This window comes from Chanos chanos, chromosome 3 (genome assembly GCF_902362185.1).
Source record: "Chanos chanos chromosome 3, fChaCha1.1, whole genome shotgun sequence".
NCBI classification, from domain to species: Eukaryota; Metazoa; Chordata; class Actinopteri; order Gonorynchiformes; family Chanidae; genus Chanos; species Chanos chanos.
In genome coordinates, this window is record NC_044497.1 from 38811104 (window position 1) to 38829366 (window position 18263).

Here is an 18263-nt window from a genome sequence, read left to right on the forward strand (position 1 = left end):
GTCCGCCATATTCAGCTTTACCACGCCCGGAGTCGAGCAACTGGGGAGAGAGACTTGAATACTGTTGCTTTATTCATGGTAATATTTTTTTTTATCTCCGATACCCTTTAGTCGCAAATAAGGCAAAAGGATCGGCGTGGTTTGCCCGGGAAAAAACGCAGATTATTAAGAAAGGACCTGACAAGATTGAAACCCCTTAGTCTTCATAACAAGAACGACTAGCTATGGAGTCACTCTCCCAAAAGGAGCTGTTGCTAGAGTGAGAGAAATACAAGCACTCATCAACCTTGATAGGATTTTAGTCCTTGCTTGCTCTAAGTTCAGGGGGGAAGCTGAGACGACTGAAAAGATTCACAAATAAAAACTTGAATTACGTGGACATTTTATGAGTCGAGTTCCCTCTTTACAAACTATAAAACCTGGTCCTTATTTACTAACAAATATCTACACCCATGCTTTGTTTGATTTTTTCCTCAATGGGATCACTGGGAAACTCATAGAATAAAAAGTGCTATCCTTGGGTTTTCTTTTGGAGAATCATGACTCTGGACTCCATAATGGCGTGTTGCCTCAGCGAAGAGGCTAAAGAAGCGAGGCGGATCAACGACGAAATAGAGAGACAGCTTCGTCGGGACAAGAAAGACTCCCGTCGGGAGCTCAAGCTACTGCTACTCGGTAAGAGAGCAAAATGACGTGGAAAACAACTTCATTTTCCTCCACTTCCAGCCTCTGGAAGTGATTGCAGCGTTTATGCTGAACTTATATGTACGCAAATAAGGTGGTTACAGATGCAAATAACCGTTGTTTCTTTAATGGGATTGACAGTGCAGTAACTTTGTATATCGGTACACCGTGTGCGTTCACATTTAACATAATCGCCGCAAATATATATATATATAACGCACAAATATACATTTATTTGGAAATGTGTGGGTGTCAACAACCAGCAGCTGAATGTGGACCTTCAAATGTAGTAAATGGTTAAAAAAAATGCTATTTTGAATTCCCTCAACGCTGGCGTTACACCGATCCACAGTATTTTGACAAGTGCTTATTGAGGGAGTATGGGTATCAGATAATTGTTTGCGGAAAATGGAAAATGTTGACCGCTTCCTCAAACTGTCAGATGAACCAATGGCATGTCACGTTTCTTGCAAACCTCAGTCTCACACTCATAAACCATCCAAACGCAGATTTTCTTCAGATATCCCCATCGAATGAATACTCTGATTGTCACCTATAAGCAGATGTCATGAATATTCACTCAAAATAGGCCACTGTGTCGTGCAATGTAAAAGGGAAGCAGTGACGCTGGGTCGTTTTATGGCCGAAGGCACGCCTATTTCAATTCTTAGAAATTATCGACTCTCCTCATAGACCACCGTCCATTTGTTTTGGCCGTTCGGAAATCAGCCTGATTTAAAGAGCCTAGTAATCTATGCCATGTGGGCAGGTAGGATGGAATAGTTGGCTGAAGCTGTTGCATGTTGTGTGATTTTAGAGAGTTGCAGACAGCACGCACATTGTTGCTACCTATGCTAACATTTCTCGCAATTATTTTGACGTTTGTCCTCTCTCTCATCCTCTGTACTGAAGGGACTGGAGAGAGTGGGAAGAGCACCTTCATCAAACAGATGAAAATCATTCATGGCACAGGGTACTCAGAAGAGGACAAGAAAGGCTTCACTAAGCTGGTCTACCAGAACATCTTCACATCTGTCCAGGCCATGATCCGAGCCATGGATACTCTCCAGATCCCCTACAAATATGAACACAACAAGGTACAAACATCAATCACTATATGATAATACCAGATGTTTGGGGCCAGACAGTCTTATATACCACTATTAAGATGGTTTTTGTAAATATTTTTTTGGAACATTTTTGTGTTGTTTGGTGAAAGCCTTCTACACCTTGGCTACACCTTGGCTGTGAAGTAGGTCAACTCATGGAACAAATACTATGTCAGAAGCGGAATCACTTTGGTTAATCACGCAGTACAGCCTAACGAGATTATTCCTCCAAGCTATGAAATTAATTATCTAAATTCACTGCCTTGTAGAAATGGGTTTGCTCATCTTTTTCATTTCTAGATGGACCTGAAGGCAAGCCCATTTCTCTTCTTTAAGCTCAATTGACTGAAACTGCAGAACATTGCAACCTCAATATAGTAAAGTATTAGTGGGTCACATTTTGATACTTCTGAAATGGAGAACATTCATAAAGTTTAGAATAGAAGTGGGGCAATTAGCTACTGACCAAAATCAAAACTTTGGAGGGTTGAAAAACAATGATATCCGTAAGTACAACTTGGTGCAGGACTAGCTTTTGGAGAGGTCAGAGAAACTGATTTTGTGCTTTCCAGCAGTGCTGAGACATCTTATTTTTTTGCAAATGTTAGTCACCTATACAAGAGGATGATTTTTTTTTTCTTTTTCTCCCTCCATTCTGTAGGGCAATGCAAATATCGTCCGAGAAGTGGACGTAGAGAAGGTAACAACGTTTGTCAACCCTTACGTAGACGCCATCAAGAGTTTATGGAATGACCCAGGAATCCAGGAATGTTATGACCGAAGGAGAGAGTACCAGCTCTCAGACTCTACCAAATAGTGAGTACACAAATTCCTCATCATTTCTGTTCTGAGAGTGTCAACTGGTGAGTCTGCACCATCTGTAAAGGTAAAAAGATGAAATGAAAGTGGCCAAAGGGAACTAGATACGTAGACTACTCGTTTGTACTAAACATCTTTGATGTATTTCCCCTTTAACTACAGCATCCAAGTTACCAGAAGAAGTTGATTGTTTGCCCCTATTACTGCATAGAAACATTTTATCCAGATCACTAACCATCTGTGACTTGTTTCTGTTTATCCCCAGCTACCTGAATGCACTGGATCGTATAGCTGACTCTGCGTACGTACCCACTCAGCAAGACGTACTCAGAGTCAGGGTCCCCACCACGGGTATCATTGAATATACCTTTGACCTTCAGAGTGTCATTTTCAGGTAAATCCTTTCTGTTCTGCTCTGATCCTCTGTTAGGTATGGTCCTCTACGCTTTGCTTGTGTGCTCTTTCAAATAGTGTGTTCAGATAAACCAAGACACATTCTATTCTTTCTGTTCTATTCTATTCTATTCTACTCTACTCTATTCTATTCTATTCTATTCTGTATTTTTCTGAGCTGACTCTCATTTACTAGACTTTTTGTTGGTTATATTTTGATTTCTAGTTGATATATCAGTGTCTGACTTTCCCAAGTTGACAAAGTGAAGTGAAATAGTTTTGCAGTCTGTATAAAAGACATATAGTGAAAGGTGCCACTTGTGTATTTCCTGTGTGAGTGAATATGAGTGATGTCAGTAAGATTACACATCACACAGTACATGTTACCCTGTTCTTTTTGAAAAGTTTTTATTTGAAAAATAAGTGGCAAAAGCTACTGTCATCAATGCAGCAGTAAAGCATTGTAGTTTTGAGTGCTTTTTAGGTTGTTGTGTAAAACATAAAAAAACAAAACAAAATTGTTTTATCGAAAAAGTAACAGGAGTACTGACAAATGGCAAGGTAGGGGTTCTGCTGAACCCAAATGTAAGAGCAAGAGGAATGAATAAACCTCAGCTCTGAACCTCCTGGGTTCCAGCTGAACATGTCTGTCTGTCTCCATGAAGTTTATGAACCCTCCACAGGGTGGTGGCGTCATGAAGTAACCTTTGACCCTCTTATCTCTCTTACCCGTCCAGAATGGTGGATGTGGGTGGACAGCGATCAGAGAGGCGGAAATGGATCCACTGTTTTGAGAATGTAACATCCATCATGTTCTTGGTGGCTCTCAGTGAATATGATCAAGTCTTGGTGGAATCTGACAATGAAGTGAGTGTATTTCCAAAAGTCACCATAGGGGGGAGCTGAACACTTTCTCCAAAATGAACATCTGTAAAGTGGGAAGGTTTTGAAAGGAGTTTAAGGTCTGACCTTTGGTTTAGAATTTTTATATGGAACTAGGAATTACTTGGTATTTGGAAATATAGCGTTTATTTATTGCTGACGTATTTGTGGTACAACAAGTCTTGCTTTTATGCTGGTGCAACACAAGGCAGGACAAAATCTGGTAAATGGCATCTCTTTAATTTAAGGCTGAGTAAGACTCCCATTAGACATGTTTTATGTGTCTTTGTTTTGCTGTATCCCAGTAGTAGTGAAATCTTGTTCTCTCACTGTCATATTCTGGGGGTCTTCTCTTCTCAAATTCAAGAGAAAGATTTTAACAGTTTTAAATGCAACCTTTTTGAATTACTCGGGGCAAACTAGTTCTAGACCAGTGAAAGTTGTGTGTGGTGCTGTACAGTAATGGTAGGAAATGGTTGGTAACCCAGTTCACCAAGAGAGGGCAATCTTTGTTTCATTGATCAAGTTTGTATTTTGTATAAGGAAATACCATGTACAACCTTTGCCCGCATATTAAGAGTGTTAGAGTGCATATTGTTTTTGAAATATTATAATTACCCCTATTTTTTTTTCATTTTACAGAATCGAATGGAAGAAAGTAAAGCGTTATTCCGGACGATAATCACATACCCCTGGTTCCAGAACTCATCTGTTATTCTCTTTTTGAACAAGAAAGACCTCTTGGAGGAGAAGATCATGTTTTCACATCTTGTAGATTACTTCCCTGAGTATGATGGTATGGGCTCTCTAAAGTGTGTGACTGCTTCTCTGTATTATCTCACAGGACAATGTTAACTTTTGATCAAGTGAATAATAACTCATTTCAGTTCTAACATATTTTGCTATGCTCTTTAGCCTTGATGGCCATGAATTCATTTGACAATCATCTAAACTTCATCTTAAAGAGTATTTGTTGACAAAGAGTGTCAAACATTAGTGTCCATAATGTAAGGTAATATTAGTATCCCCAGTAGGCGATTTGTTATTTTTTAACAAGGGGGGTGGTCCAGTGGTCACTGACACTTCTCCACAGAATATGTAGGGGGAATGGCAGGTTAACAAGGGGGATGCATTTTGGTCATTTTGCTAACAAAGGGATGGCATCCCCACTCATCCCCCTACAGAATCGCCTACTGAGTATCCCTCATTGAGAAAGACAGCATACTTAATTGTGCTGGTTATGAAAACTCTTTCCTTTCCCTCTCATTTTCATTTCTCTTTTCATCCCTCTCTCAGGTCCACAAAGGGATGCCCAAGCAGCGAGGGAATTCATCCTGAAGATGTTTGTCGATCTGAATCCAGACAGTGACAAAATCATTTACTCTCACTTCACCTGTGCCACCGACACGGAAAACATTCGTTTCGTCTTTGCTGCTGTCAAGGACACTATCTTACAGCTCAACCTGAAGGAGTACAATCTGGTCTGAAACGATCCCAAAATCTTTGATGAAAGTAGAGAATCAAACTGCAGCTGGCCACGGCTCTGTCATATTTACAGCCTGAACCTGGTCAAGTGCATCTCCAGACCACCAACTAAACCATAACTCAACCCGGTCTAATGGCATGTGCAGATCCCTCAATCAAAACCTGATTACTCCACAATAAGAAATTCGGAGAGCGATTCTTTTTCAGTGGACTTTGCTTTTGATTAATAAACTGTTCCCTAATGCAGAATTATTTATTTTGCACCTTGGAGCTTGTCCACAGGGTCCATCTTGAATTATTCCATTTCAAAGAAAAAAAAAAATTGCGTTGATGAACTTTTATGATCACAAGCGCAAAAATGTTCTCAGAGGAGACGTGAGCTCATTTTACAGACTTCGGAGTGTTCCTAAAGGGGGTTCTTCTGTCTCTGACTGGTTTTTTGGAAGAATGTATTCATTCTCAGTTAAGTGCTCTGACCATAACCGCCTTTCCTCTTTGGTCTTAGCACACGATCATCCTTCTGAAGAATAAGACGTCATGAGAAAGTTATTTAAATGTTGTCTGTATTTTTGAAATGCTTAATCTAATATGGCATTTTACTCCAAAAATCAGCAGAAGACACCCTTTACAAAAAAAGACTATACTTTGGTCTTAGGACACTGCTCTGCATGTTCATCAAAGGAACACACATTTCTTGCCTGAATAATGATGGCTACCGTATAATTTTCTTAGATCAATGGATGAAGTGTTTTCAAAGTGCCACATTTTTTTTTCGTTTGTTTTTAAATATGCTTCTCTTATATATTGCCAAATGCATATACACACACCACTAACATGAGCTAATCATCCCCCAGCATACAATCTGCTTTGAAAACAACTTCATATATTTCTTTGAAAGGCTATTGGTTTGCTATCTTTGTCACACATGAAACAAAAAAAACAGTTCCACCTCACAATGGTCCCGTCTTGTACCAGGCCTTTATGCTTACCGGTAATTACCACATGGCTCCTGAGTAATGTGCCATTGGATTAGGTGAAAATTTTCCCAATACATCCCAATGCCTTAGTTTAAGAAAACCTTTACTGCTGTACATTTGGCCCACAAGGGGATTCTTTACTATTAGATAATTCTCAAACTCAGAAGTCTAGAATTAATGTTTTCATGTTGTTGTGATATTCCTGTTCACCAGTATTGGCCAGACCATGAAGTTTCTTTATTGTAATCCACATTGTCTCTCATGTTAAATCACATTTATTTGGAAAAAAAAAAAAGCAGGCATTTCATGAGATTCCATGTAGTGTGAAAGTTCAGTGAGGTTTAAAAGTTTAAGATGACTGACAAGGAGAATGGGAAAAGACTTGAACAGTCCTGTCACGTTAGTACAGTGCTTTGGTTGGCTTTTTTAAGTATATTAATTTCTGCCCCATAAAGTGCTTTTTGTTAGAGAAGGGAACAGTATGGATGGTATAAGTATATGCCTCATAGCATATTTATTATCAGAGGTTGGAATTTTGGCAGAGATTCTCACATGTCCTATGGACTTAAAGTATTTATTTTACAGAAATTTAACCAATCCCCCCCGGTATAGATTTCAAACCGTCCTAGCTTTCATCTACCTGTATATTCCTTACCATAGTGTTAGCCAAGTCATCTGTAAATGCCAATGGAAACATTTCAGTTTTCCTCTAAAATATGTTTGGATCTCTGAGGTGTTGGCCTATCTGTATTGCCGGGGGGGTTGCCTCATCCTCTGAAACTCTTTTTTTTTTTTTTGTCATTTCATAATTTCCGTACTATGAAATAAACAAAAACTCGCTGTTAGCACCTGTTGACACAGTCACTGTGTAATGACCGATCTACATTTTCACCTGCTCACACTTCCTCATTCTCTTTGAAGGCATGTGGTTGTGCATGGTGCACAGGAGCTACTCTGGAGGAATCCCAACATTCTTGAACGTGTAATGAAAAATTGTACTTGAGGTCACTCATGGGGATTTTTTTTTTTTTAATTCCCTTGGAATTTCTCAAGGTTAATGACGTCACAGAATATGACTTGATGTGATAGACCTTTGATTTTAGTGTATACATTTGTGTGATGAAGTGATTCTTCTGGCTTCTCTATAACAAAATCACCATATTTACTCTGATGCAAATTCTCTGGCTTCTAGCCTGTACAGTTGTCTCTTGCTGATTTACACAAATCTGAAAGTATTGTGCTTGGACCACACAAGGAACCAGCTTTGTGAAGATTTCCAGAAGCAGTGATAATCTCTCTGTTAAAAAAAATCTGTGTTGGTGTTCCTTGTTTGATGTCTCATTGGGCATGTTCCCATGTGCTCTCTGATGACCAGAACTTTCTAGAGCAATGAAGGCTTTTGTTCAGATGGTTAATAGCTGTTGGACTGCTAAGTGTGGAGGGTGAGAGGTTGGAACATCCTCCTCCTTTTTGAGCTGGTGTACTTGCATTATATTGGACTGGTACTGCGATCTGCCTTATGGCCTGGAACAGGACTGAAAGTCAATTATCATGATGCTGGAGCGTCATCTTAAGATATGTCTGCCTCATTGCAACATGCTCGTTCTCCATTTCATCTGTTCATTGGATTTCTCTTTTTCTCAAAGCATTGTCAATAGAGCAGTCTTCTTAAATGCTTTCTAATCAATTATTATGGAATAAATTATTCCAGTTTATAAAAATGAGGAAATCCTGTTTTCTTTTGTGTGTGTGTGTGGGAGAGAGAGAGAGAGAGTTTGTGACTGAGTGAGAGCATGTAATAAGTTTTTGCATATTAAGTAGTTCCAAACATTAGTGTAAGTACCGCCTCCCTCTTTGTCCGCCCAGTGTAGACCGAGGAAGAAAATGTGATGACACCAGAGTAAAGCTATGTAAAAAGCTTTTTGCTGCACGTTGGATTTTGAATACTTTGCCTTTCCCATGTGCATTTCACTTTTTATGACTTCGTAGAGCACCTTGATGACCTTAAATTAGATAAATTGTTTGACATTACTTCTGTAACCAATCATATTGCTAATTAGAATTTGGGAATTTAAAAATGGAATTATGTTGCATGTCTGAGGACGATTTGGCGCGACACAGGAACCACAAACAAATCGAACGACAACTTCAGATAGATAAGAGGGAGTCGCAACGACAGCTGAAATTGTTGCTTTTGGGTAAGTTACTATTAAAGAACTCGGCAGGTGTAGTTGGAAGTTGCAGGTGATCTGACGAGAGGAGAGTTCACATCGTGACTGAGACAAATGAAATGATATAGGTTTTTAGCGCTAAATTCTGTTTTTTTAAAAAGTAAATATGGTTAACAGTATTGATCCGTTAAGAGTGAAATGGTCTACTACGATTTATCTTTAAAGTGTTAATTTGACCATATGGGTAAAATCCCTTGAGTCACCAACTGAAACTAGATCTGTCACAGCATCAATCACGTCGCTAGACCGCTAAATATAACAATTTTACCCAATACATAAAATGCCAGTTGATATTGGCATAAATAACTAATAACAATTAACTAATTGGTTGGCAAACAGACTGTGGAAAATAATTTAAGAATGTCATCGCTTAAACAGAGACATCGAGAGATTTGTAAAGACAAGCGAAGCACTTGTTTGGTACGTGTTCGAAAACAGGTGATCCGTGTATTACCGGTGTAGGTGTGAGCACAAGATTTTAATGGGTCAACGTTTTCACTCATGGTGTTTGAAATTGAAGAGAAGTGCAGGTCGACAAGATGATATTTTCCAATTACACTGAGTTTTTGTTTTGCTACATCTTAATACTTGTAATACATGTTTACAGTCGTATATTTGATAAAGAGGATGAAGTGACACTTGACTTCGCGAGAAACATTTCCTTCTTCCTACTGTGATAATTATCTGCTAAAGGGGAGAAGGTTGCATGAGCCATAACCAAGACTGCATATTTGGCAAACCTGTTCTGCATGCTGAAGAATGCAATTAGCCTCATATCTAAACTACAACCTTTCAGTTGTTCCTGATTCCACATTTCAAGGATGGGGCACGGGGAGGCCTGCAGATGGAGATTAAACTGTTTATTAGACAGGCATAAGTTCCTAACACAGCTGTATTTCTCAGTGACACGTGCAACATCTTCTTGTCCTCTAATATGTTATGAAGACAAATTAGCATTGTTACTGCGGATGTCACTGGCTCATCAAAACACCTTGCTTCTCATTGCATCCGTCATCTGTCGGTTTAAGCCCAAGAAACGAATGAATTTAAACTATGAAATCACTCGTCCTATCTTGCCATAGCAGTCCATTCAAACCTGTTATATCCTTGTTTTTGGTTTATCTTTATCACTACAGATGTATGTGCGACGCTACAAACATCATGTGCCTACATGAATCACCACAAAATGTGACATTATAGTTATAGTTTATATAGTATATATATAGTTTCATGTGTGGCCATTTTTTTTAGTTTTACAAAGCTTACCTTTTGTTAGACATAGCATCTTATGTTAATTTAGTTGCAGCTTAATCAGTTTGCTGAGTCAGGTAGAATTAGTATTTCCAATGGATCTCTCTCAGTTTGTCTCCTTAAAAAAGACCAGTCTTTGATATTTGACTGCTTTGTTAAGAATGCAGACAAGACCATCTACTAAATCAGAAATGATGAGTCTGAGGAACAACTGTGATAGAACTGAACACGACACATTTTGTGAATGGATCATGAGACTGTACACAGTAAGACATACCAAACTGCTTGTCAGCAGCATGGAATGTTAACCCACCTGTAATTCTTAGAGTGTATGTAACTTAAAGCTTAATTTTGAACATTATACTTTTCCTTAAATGACAGGGCTGTCTGTGCATTCTCGTTCAGACCAAAGAGGCATAAAAAAGCCCTTGAGTAATAAGAGTTAAAAATCCCCTGTGTTACATTTCTGAATCACAGATGAAATGTTGATTGTTCTATAATTTATTTGTAACACAATGAGAAGGTCATGCTGTTCTCAGTGAAGAATGAACTGACCCATTCTCCCCTATGAAATGATTTCCTCTCATAAAGGTTATCATAGCACTCAGACAATATCGTTGTTTCCCATCACACGACTCCAGTGAGGAGTTGATGAACGAATCAGAAGAGCATATTTCAGTGATTTATAATGAATAATAATGCCAATTTAAGACATAGTTTACACTATTACATACCATAATTTGCTACTTATTTGTGCAAATACCTCCAGGTCCAACTGGCCTCTTTATGGATACATAATGTGAATATGAAATTATTACCACCTACATACGTCAGTAACACAGTACTGCTGTTAAATCACTTTTTGCATCTCACTGTTTTTGAAGAGTAGGTGGGAAGAATTTTAGCATTTATAGCAGGCTACACAGTGCATAGAGATTTTGAAAAAGTTTCCTAAGACATAGATTTTCCAAACCTGTAAGAGCAAAACCAAAAAAAACAAAAAAGAAAAACAAAAAACAAAACAAAGGAATGAAGTGTTACATAACAGAAAGTACTTAAACAATTATCATGCTTTTTATACCACCTCACTGTGTACTAATACAATCATTATTCAACCAACACAAAATACAAATTATACATAAACGCTGTGAAAATGTTAGAGGACTACAGATTTGTATTTGCCTTTTACATAATTACCACAAGCTGAGACTGGGCTTCTGCGATGAGCTAGGTGTGGTAAAGAAATGTTAAAAAATTTCCTGATGTCATTCACAGGCAGTATGAAGGGACGGTATATAAGAGCAGTTGACTTGAACCTGGCACAGCTCAAAGACAAGAAAAAAATTGTCAGTATTTTTACTGCAGTCCAACAGGGGGCACTCAAAACCTTATCGCGTCTTAAAAAAAAAAACGTGATTAATGAAATTAACAGATAACAACTCCAGTAACAGTAAAGTTAAAGAGTGCTTATGTTTGACTTAATTCCTGAACGAATTCCAGTTAAACTGAAGAATTAGAGGAATTTGTTTTGGAATTTGGAAAACCATTAAGGAATCATAGCTGGAAATAGAATTACAAAAAAGTCATTTCCCTGCGATTCACTTTGTGTAGAAAGAACACAGGTCCCACCTTTCAAACACAGTTTAACTGTTCTGAGTGAACTTAAGCAACTTCTCCTGCACAGCAAATAATTCATGTCATTACAAATCCCAAAACTTGTGTGTATATTTACTATTTTATAAAACATAATATATTAATGAAAATAAAAATATTTCAATAAAAATTAACTTTAATTTGTGTGAGTGTGTTACACATTTTAGGTGTTAGTCAAGGGAATTTCAAAGTTAACCTTGTATAAAATAGTCTTTAACATACTGAATTAATATACTTACAAAATTATATAGTATTCAAAGTTTTGTTTATTATTTAGTGACCTGTAATATTTTTATCCATTGCATAAACCTTAAAAACCACTTCTCTTGGTTGTGGAATTTGGGGAAATTTCAAATAATTCAATTTTACTCCCCGTAATTCCAGTTCAATTCCAATGCAACATCCTCCAGGCTAGTGTCAATTACAAATCACTTCTTCATTCCATTAAAAACTGAACGTACCCAAGAGAGAGCTGTAAAAGGTAGCAGTAAACCTTTCTCCTGCTGGTGTTAGTGTTTCCTTTTGGTTTAGTCATATTTCCTACATTTGTATTTTGCCCTAGGGACTGGAGAAAGTGGAAAGAGCACCTTCATCAAGCAGATGAGAATCATTCATGGCTCAGGGTATTCAGACAATGACAGAAGAGGCTTCACAAAGATGGTCTATCAGAACATCATCACATCTATCCACACCATGATCAAAGCCATGAAAACTCTTGGGATTTCCTATGTTGATGAAAAAAATGAGGTAAGCTGTCCATGTTGTCAGGTTCTTAGCCCCAAACACCTCTTTGGGAAGGTCTAGGATCTTTGGCAATGTTGTTCTGCTGCATATTGTATCAGTCTGAGCAACTGAATGATATGAACTGTTATTGTATAAGAGTATGTGTGTGTTTTAGAGATATGCCAAAATGCTAGAGGATGTACCAGCAGAGACCATGACCACACTGGAGCCTAAGCATGTTGAGGCCATTAAGGGCGTGTGGAGTGATCACGGGATACAGCAGTGCTATGAGCGCAGGAATCAGTACCAGCTGTCTGACTCCACCAAATAGTGAATGCATTGATACTCACTCATAGATACTCCACACTGTATGATACATATAATAAACTGAACCTGTAGATGTAGCGATGGATTTGTAGTAAGAAGCTGCTGTCATTATTTGTTATCAGTTACCTGACTGACCTGGACAGAATCACTGCCCCTTCCTATGTGCCAACTCTGCAGGATATTCTCAGAGTACGTGTGCCCACAACTGGAATCATTGAGTACCCCTTTGACCTCCAGAACGTCATATTCAGGTGAGGCTTTCAAGCCTTACCATTCAAAATTCCCATCTAGAGGCAGACATAAACAGAAAATGCTGAGTGGCTCTTAAAACACTGCATGTGACATTAGCCCTCCTCTTGTTTTTATTGGTCCAGGATGGTGGATGTGGGAGGTCAGAGATCTGAGAGGAGAAAGTGGATCCACTGTTTTGAAAATGTCACATCCATCGTCTTTCTGGTTGCTCTGAGCGAGTATGACCAGGTTTTATCAGAAAGCGAACATGTGGTGAGAACTCCTTCGCAAGTTCATAACTGAAATTTGGGTATCCAGCGAGGCTTCTTAAGATCCTGAAAATTCAATGTAATTTTCAGTCTTTCATAAGGTTTTCATCTATGATCTGATTTGCTATGCATGTAATTAACACACAAAGCCCATTGTGATTGACTTCCTCACAGAATCGTATGGTGGAGAGCAAGGCCCTCTTCAAGACTATCATTACTTACCCATGGTTCCAGGACTCTTCCATCATTCTTTTCCTCAATAAGACAGACCTACTACAGGAGAAGATCACCAAGTCCCACCTTGCTGACCACTTTCCTGAGTTCAAAGGTAATGTATAATAACACTGGGTGTTTTTAATGCACATTCTGTTTTTAACAAAATGTATTAGAGCCATTTCACGGTTTGTAAATGACAATACATTATGTCAGTATGTGAAATTTGCGCATTTACGAAAAAGCAACATGAAAACAAAAATTAAAGCACTGAATTTCTCCATTACTGGTTATGTCAATGGCAGTGTGATTAACATGACACAACAGTTATGGGGACAGTCATGACATTCTTCAGAAATCACAGCATATGAAGGACCTCTTTTTTTTCTGTAGGCCCACAAAATGATGCAGATGCTGCAATGAAGTTTGTCTTGAAAATGTATGAGGAGCAGAACTCTGACACAAAAAAACCTATCTATGCGCACTTCACCTGTGCCACAGACACAGAAAACATTCGCTTTGTTTTTGATGCTGTCAAACATACCATCTTAAGGAACACCCTCAATATGTTCAACCTGGGTTAAAAGGACATTCTTACAACATAGAGCATTGATGAGGATCTAAAATCAGAAACTGTCTAGATCAGAAACTTTATCTTTTAACTGTCATTACCCCCACAACATATTGTAATCCATTTAACTGTCATTACCCCTGCAACATATGGTAATCTGCTTATAGTGTGGAGTACCATGTAAATAATTAATAATTAATCAGCGAATAAGTACACAAAAAAATGTAAATGGGAAAAAAAATCCATGGATACGACACAATAATTAGAGATTTACACTTGATTTCATTAATTTAACAGATTGAAAAGACATGCCTTGAGCACATCTTGTGTTATGAGCAATAAAGGGAGCTCTCATGTCCTTAAGACTGGCCCTTCTCATGTGATCTCTTTACTCACTCAGGTTTAACGAAACCATATCAGCAATGTGTCTGTGGTAAAGCGCAGATGCTGAGAAGAGGAGACTGTGTAGAACACTGTACAGTAAACACATTAAACATGGGCAAACAACATTCTTCGCCAAAGCCACGTGTTTAAGTTACCCCACTTTAGAATGCAAACGAGCTAAAGGCATACTGGTCTTGCGAACATGAGTGATCTTTAACAACGCCTGGATCCTCATTGTTTATAGATTGTATGTATTCCTGTGTTTGATGTAATGTACTTATTTATTGTTTTTGCCAACACTGTCCTTGCTCTGCAAATGAAAAGTAGCACTGTAGCTACACCTGGCACTTTGATGTGGAGACAAAATGTTGATTAATGTGCATGGACCCTGTTAAATAACTAATAAACTCCTGCACTTGTGTTTGGACATGCTAAAATTTGACAAGTTACTGGAGTCAGCGTTGTCAGACAACACAACCCTCCACCTCTCCCACTGCTTTCTCCACTGCTGCAAACTAATCAGAAAATGCTGTTTACAAGATGAAGGAGTAGCGCATTGGAACAAGACCACTGAGAGTGCCACTGATATCCACCATATAGTTTTGTTTTTGATGCTGTCAAACATACCATCTTAAGGAACACCCTCAATATGTTCAACCTGGGTTATAAGGACATTCTTACAACATAGAGCATTGATGAGGATCTAAAATCAGAAACTGTCTAGATCAGAAACTTTATCTTTTAACTGTCATTACCCCCACAACATCAGAAAATGCTGTTAACAAGATGAAGGAGTAGCGCATTGGAACAAGACCACTGAGAGTGCCACTGATATCCACCATATAGTTTTGTTTTTGATGCTGTCAAACATACCATCTTAAGGAACACCCTCAATATGTTCAACCTGGGTTAAAAGGACATTCTTAGACTTTAACTGACAGTATAAAGGCAAAAATATAGGAATTAATGCATGAAAAATATCTTAAGTGAAAGATAATGAAACAGCAACTTTTATTTTTTTTAATGAATTTTTTTTTTTAATTTTCTGTTTCATTTTCATTTAATTCTTCTTGTTTTGATTATGTATTTTGTACATATATGTGTATCTGTAACAGTATATGTCTTTCTGTACAGAATTAATGCAGCTGTTAAAAAGTTTTTTCTCTGTCTATGCGGTGTCTTCAAATTGTGTGTAACATATTTTGAGAAATGAGCTGCAGTGGTAAATGAAGGTATTACAAGTTGCTCCATGTAATATTCTCTCTTTTAGTGTGAGGAAACTGCTTTCTAGTCTCCCATAAATGTTTGAATGTTTTGAGACCTGGAATATGGTTTTCATACATTTTCTTGCTCATCAAACCTCTGTGATCCCCGAAACCATCCCTCTTTCAAAGTCACTGATGTCTTTCATGGTATTCTTGTGTGGTCATTATTACATGTGTCTGACACAGAGAGACAATGAGATTTTGTTTCCCTCACTGTGACATTTGTGCTTTATTGTGCCTGTGAACTTGAGATGTGAAGAGAATGTGAAAAGAATGTGAAGACACAGTAAACATGATATTTTGTGAAGGCAATAAGGAAGAAAGGTCGATGCTTGGAGTTCAACAAATACTGATGGGTAGGTCAAATGACCTAACTCACATTACAGTTAACCCTATGCTAAGCTTCAAACATTTCTTCGCCCTTTATTAAAGTGAACACATTGTTTAATATAATATAGCATCAGAGGGAGTCCCCTGTGTCTTTTTACATGGCAGAGGCTAATAAATTAATTTGATCTAAGGAGGTCAAGATTATTTTACTGACTTTAAAAGGTTAAACACTGGCTTGGGTGTTCGTGACTTAGAAGGTGCAGTAGTTTGTAGAAACTTTGATTTATTACCTCTTCCTCCTGGTTGACTGCCTCAGTCAGGTGTGGCATTGACCTTTGGACCAACTGCCTGCTGTGTGTTCAGTCCGCCACCTCCCTCACTTCCTGTTTGACCAGCTAGGTCCTGGAACCAAAGCAGGGGTGAGTGATTAGCCAAACAAACCAACTGGCCATAGTTAGTTCAACCTTTCAGCCACTTTTAAGACATAGCTTTCATTTAGAAGCCTTTAAGTTAGGATTCAGTCAAGATCCTTTAAGTGAGAATTGTGTGCGATATTCTGTGATTTCATTGGTTGCTGTTTGTATGTATGAGGCTTGTCTCTTAATGGGTGTCAAAGATACTCTGTGCTATTCTCAATGTGACAACCAAGCAGTTTTAGTGGTTCAAGATAACAATTAATATTGGTCGTATCCTATGTGTGGATTTGTGCTTGCACTGCACATGCTAAACTTGGAGCTGGTTAATAATTCAAAGAGTTTTGCCCAATCTGACTTTTCATTTCAAGTTGCTGTTACGTGTAAATGAACCTGTGCTTGTGACAGTACCCTGTAGACATATCTAAGTAGACCCATAGGTCTATTACTACTGGACTATCTAAACTGCTTTTCTCAATGTGACATGTTTGAAAAATGAAGGAAAAATTAAGTGTTCGCTGGTTTCACTTGACTTGAACTCTGCATCATGAAACTAAATTTTAAGATGTCATAAAGACTTAATGACGAGTCATAGTCATTTATTAAAAATTATTGCTGATATTTTTGCTGACAATTTATATCATGAGGCATAGACAGACCATTTGTCAGTTGTCATATTAACTTAAAGCATTAGGGAAGTGTTCTGTTTCATTCCAAAGGATGAAAATGACTAAAAATATGTTATAAGTGCTTGTGACAACAATGACAAATTTCATGCCCGTTATAATAGGTCAGGATCATTTTACTAGAGTTGCTGATGAGCTCACATGTCTGTGTCTTGGGTGCCACCGAAATTTTTACTGCAAATACAGTTTAGAATACTAACAACTCTTAATTAGCAATACAGCACATTGTGACACTGGAATATAAAGTTTGATAACAAACTTAAAGTTGGCTTGAACAAGCCAAGCCTACAGCGTCTGTAGTCTTTCAAGCCCTCGTAATACTAAAAGCAATATTTGCCACTTATGAAGTTTGGTAACAATAAGTATCATTGCTATGATTTTCAAGTCTAGGATCTGTAGTAGTAGTTCTTTTCTATCAACTTCTGTCTACTGGTGAATTGGTGAATGAGTAAAATTGTAGAAAAGATGAGTTGTAGTAAAGCAGCTGAAATTCCTATATGTTTAACAAACGACACAGAAAAGTTAATAAGTGCAATAGTGTGAATGGATGGATGGATGGATAGATGTAGTGATATCCTAACAGTTACATGTCAGAAGAATATGTTGAATAGACAGTGTAGGCTGGTTAAGATAAAGTAATAAGGGTGCTGAAACGATTGGGTATCAAAGGCAGGTTGGAAACAGCAATAAACAGACAGAGTAAAAAAAAAAGAAAAGAAGGGGTAACATAGTAGCTATAAGACATTAATATAAGATATAGTTATGACAACAATAGTACTGCAACTTAATAAAAAGGAGAACTTTTAGAAAGAATAACGAGTTTACCCTTTAACCAGCTTAAGTGATCCTCTATTAAAAGCCTCATGACTTTAGTGAATATTTAATGGAGCGGTTGTCCGTAGGAGGTAAATATTCTGCTTCGTGCGGGCTGAACCCTAACATCCGGGGTGTCTCGTCACAGAGGTAATGAGTATTCATGCCGATGTTAGATGTAGTTCATTCTCCGACAGAAACAAATGGGTGGTTTGACGCTAATAAAACAAACAAACAAACAAAAAACAGGGTAGCATAGAGTGCAGGAACATCACCCGCAACCACCATTTATCACGGTCGTAATTTCTATTCCACGGTTGCCGTATGTCCGATACATCAAGTTTTTGTTATGCCTAATAACGCTTATTAGTGTAACGTTTGCTTAATAATGCATTAATAAGCCAAAGCAGTTTTATACTTTTACTCACTGGTCTCTGTTTGTTTCGTAAGGAACTTTGAGAATTAAGTTAATGTTTTACGCTAAAGCTGTTTCCAGAAACTCGTATTTGGCATTGATCTCATATGTATGTGAGACGCAGTGTCTTACCAGTCTC

General features: G+C 38.0%; 2 protein-coding genes across 2 annotated transcripts; both read left to right on the forward strand.

The window, feature by feature from the left end:
• Window positions 1–391: 391 nt before the first annotated feature.
• On the forward strand, window positions 392–7121 carry gnaq (guanine nucleotide binding protein (G protein), q polypeptide). The gene is made up of 7 exons (XM_030767217.1): window positions 392–675; window positions 1597–1781; window positions 2455–2609; window positions 2878–3006; window positions 3743–3872; window positions 4530–4683; window positions 5184–7121. The coding sequence occupies exons 1-7, from the start codon at window positions 540–542 to the stop codon at window positions 5372–5374; spliced, it is 1080 nt and encodes a 359-aa protein (XP_030623077.1). The 5' UTR covers window positions 392–539; the 3' UTR covers window positions 5375–7121.
• A 1305-nt stretch (window positions 7122–8426) lies between these two features.
• On the forward strand, window positions 8427–13831 carry LOC115808678 (guanine nucleotide-binding protein subunit alpha-14-like). Its single transcript, XM_030770123.1, has 7 exons — window positions 8427–8547; window positions 12047–12231; window positions 12383–12537; window positions 12657–12785; window positions 12909–13038; window positions 13209–13362; window positions 13641–13831. The coding sequence occupies exons 1-7, from the start codon at window positions 8427–8429 to the stop codon at window positions 13829–13831; spliced, it is 1065 nt and encodes a 354-aa protein (XP_030625983.1).
• The last annotated feature ends 4432 nt before the right edge of the window (window positions 13832–18263 follow it).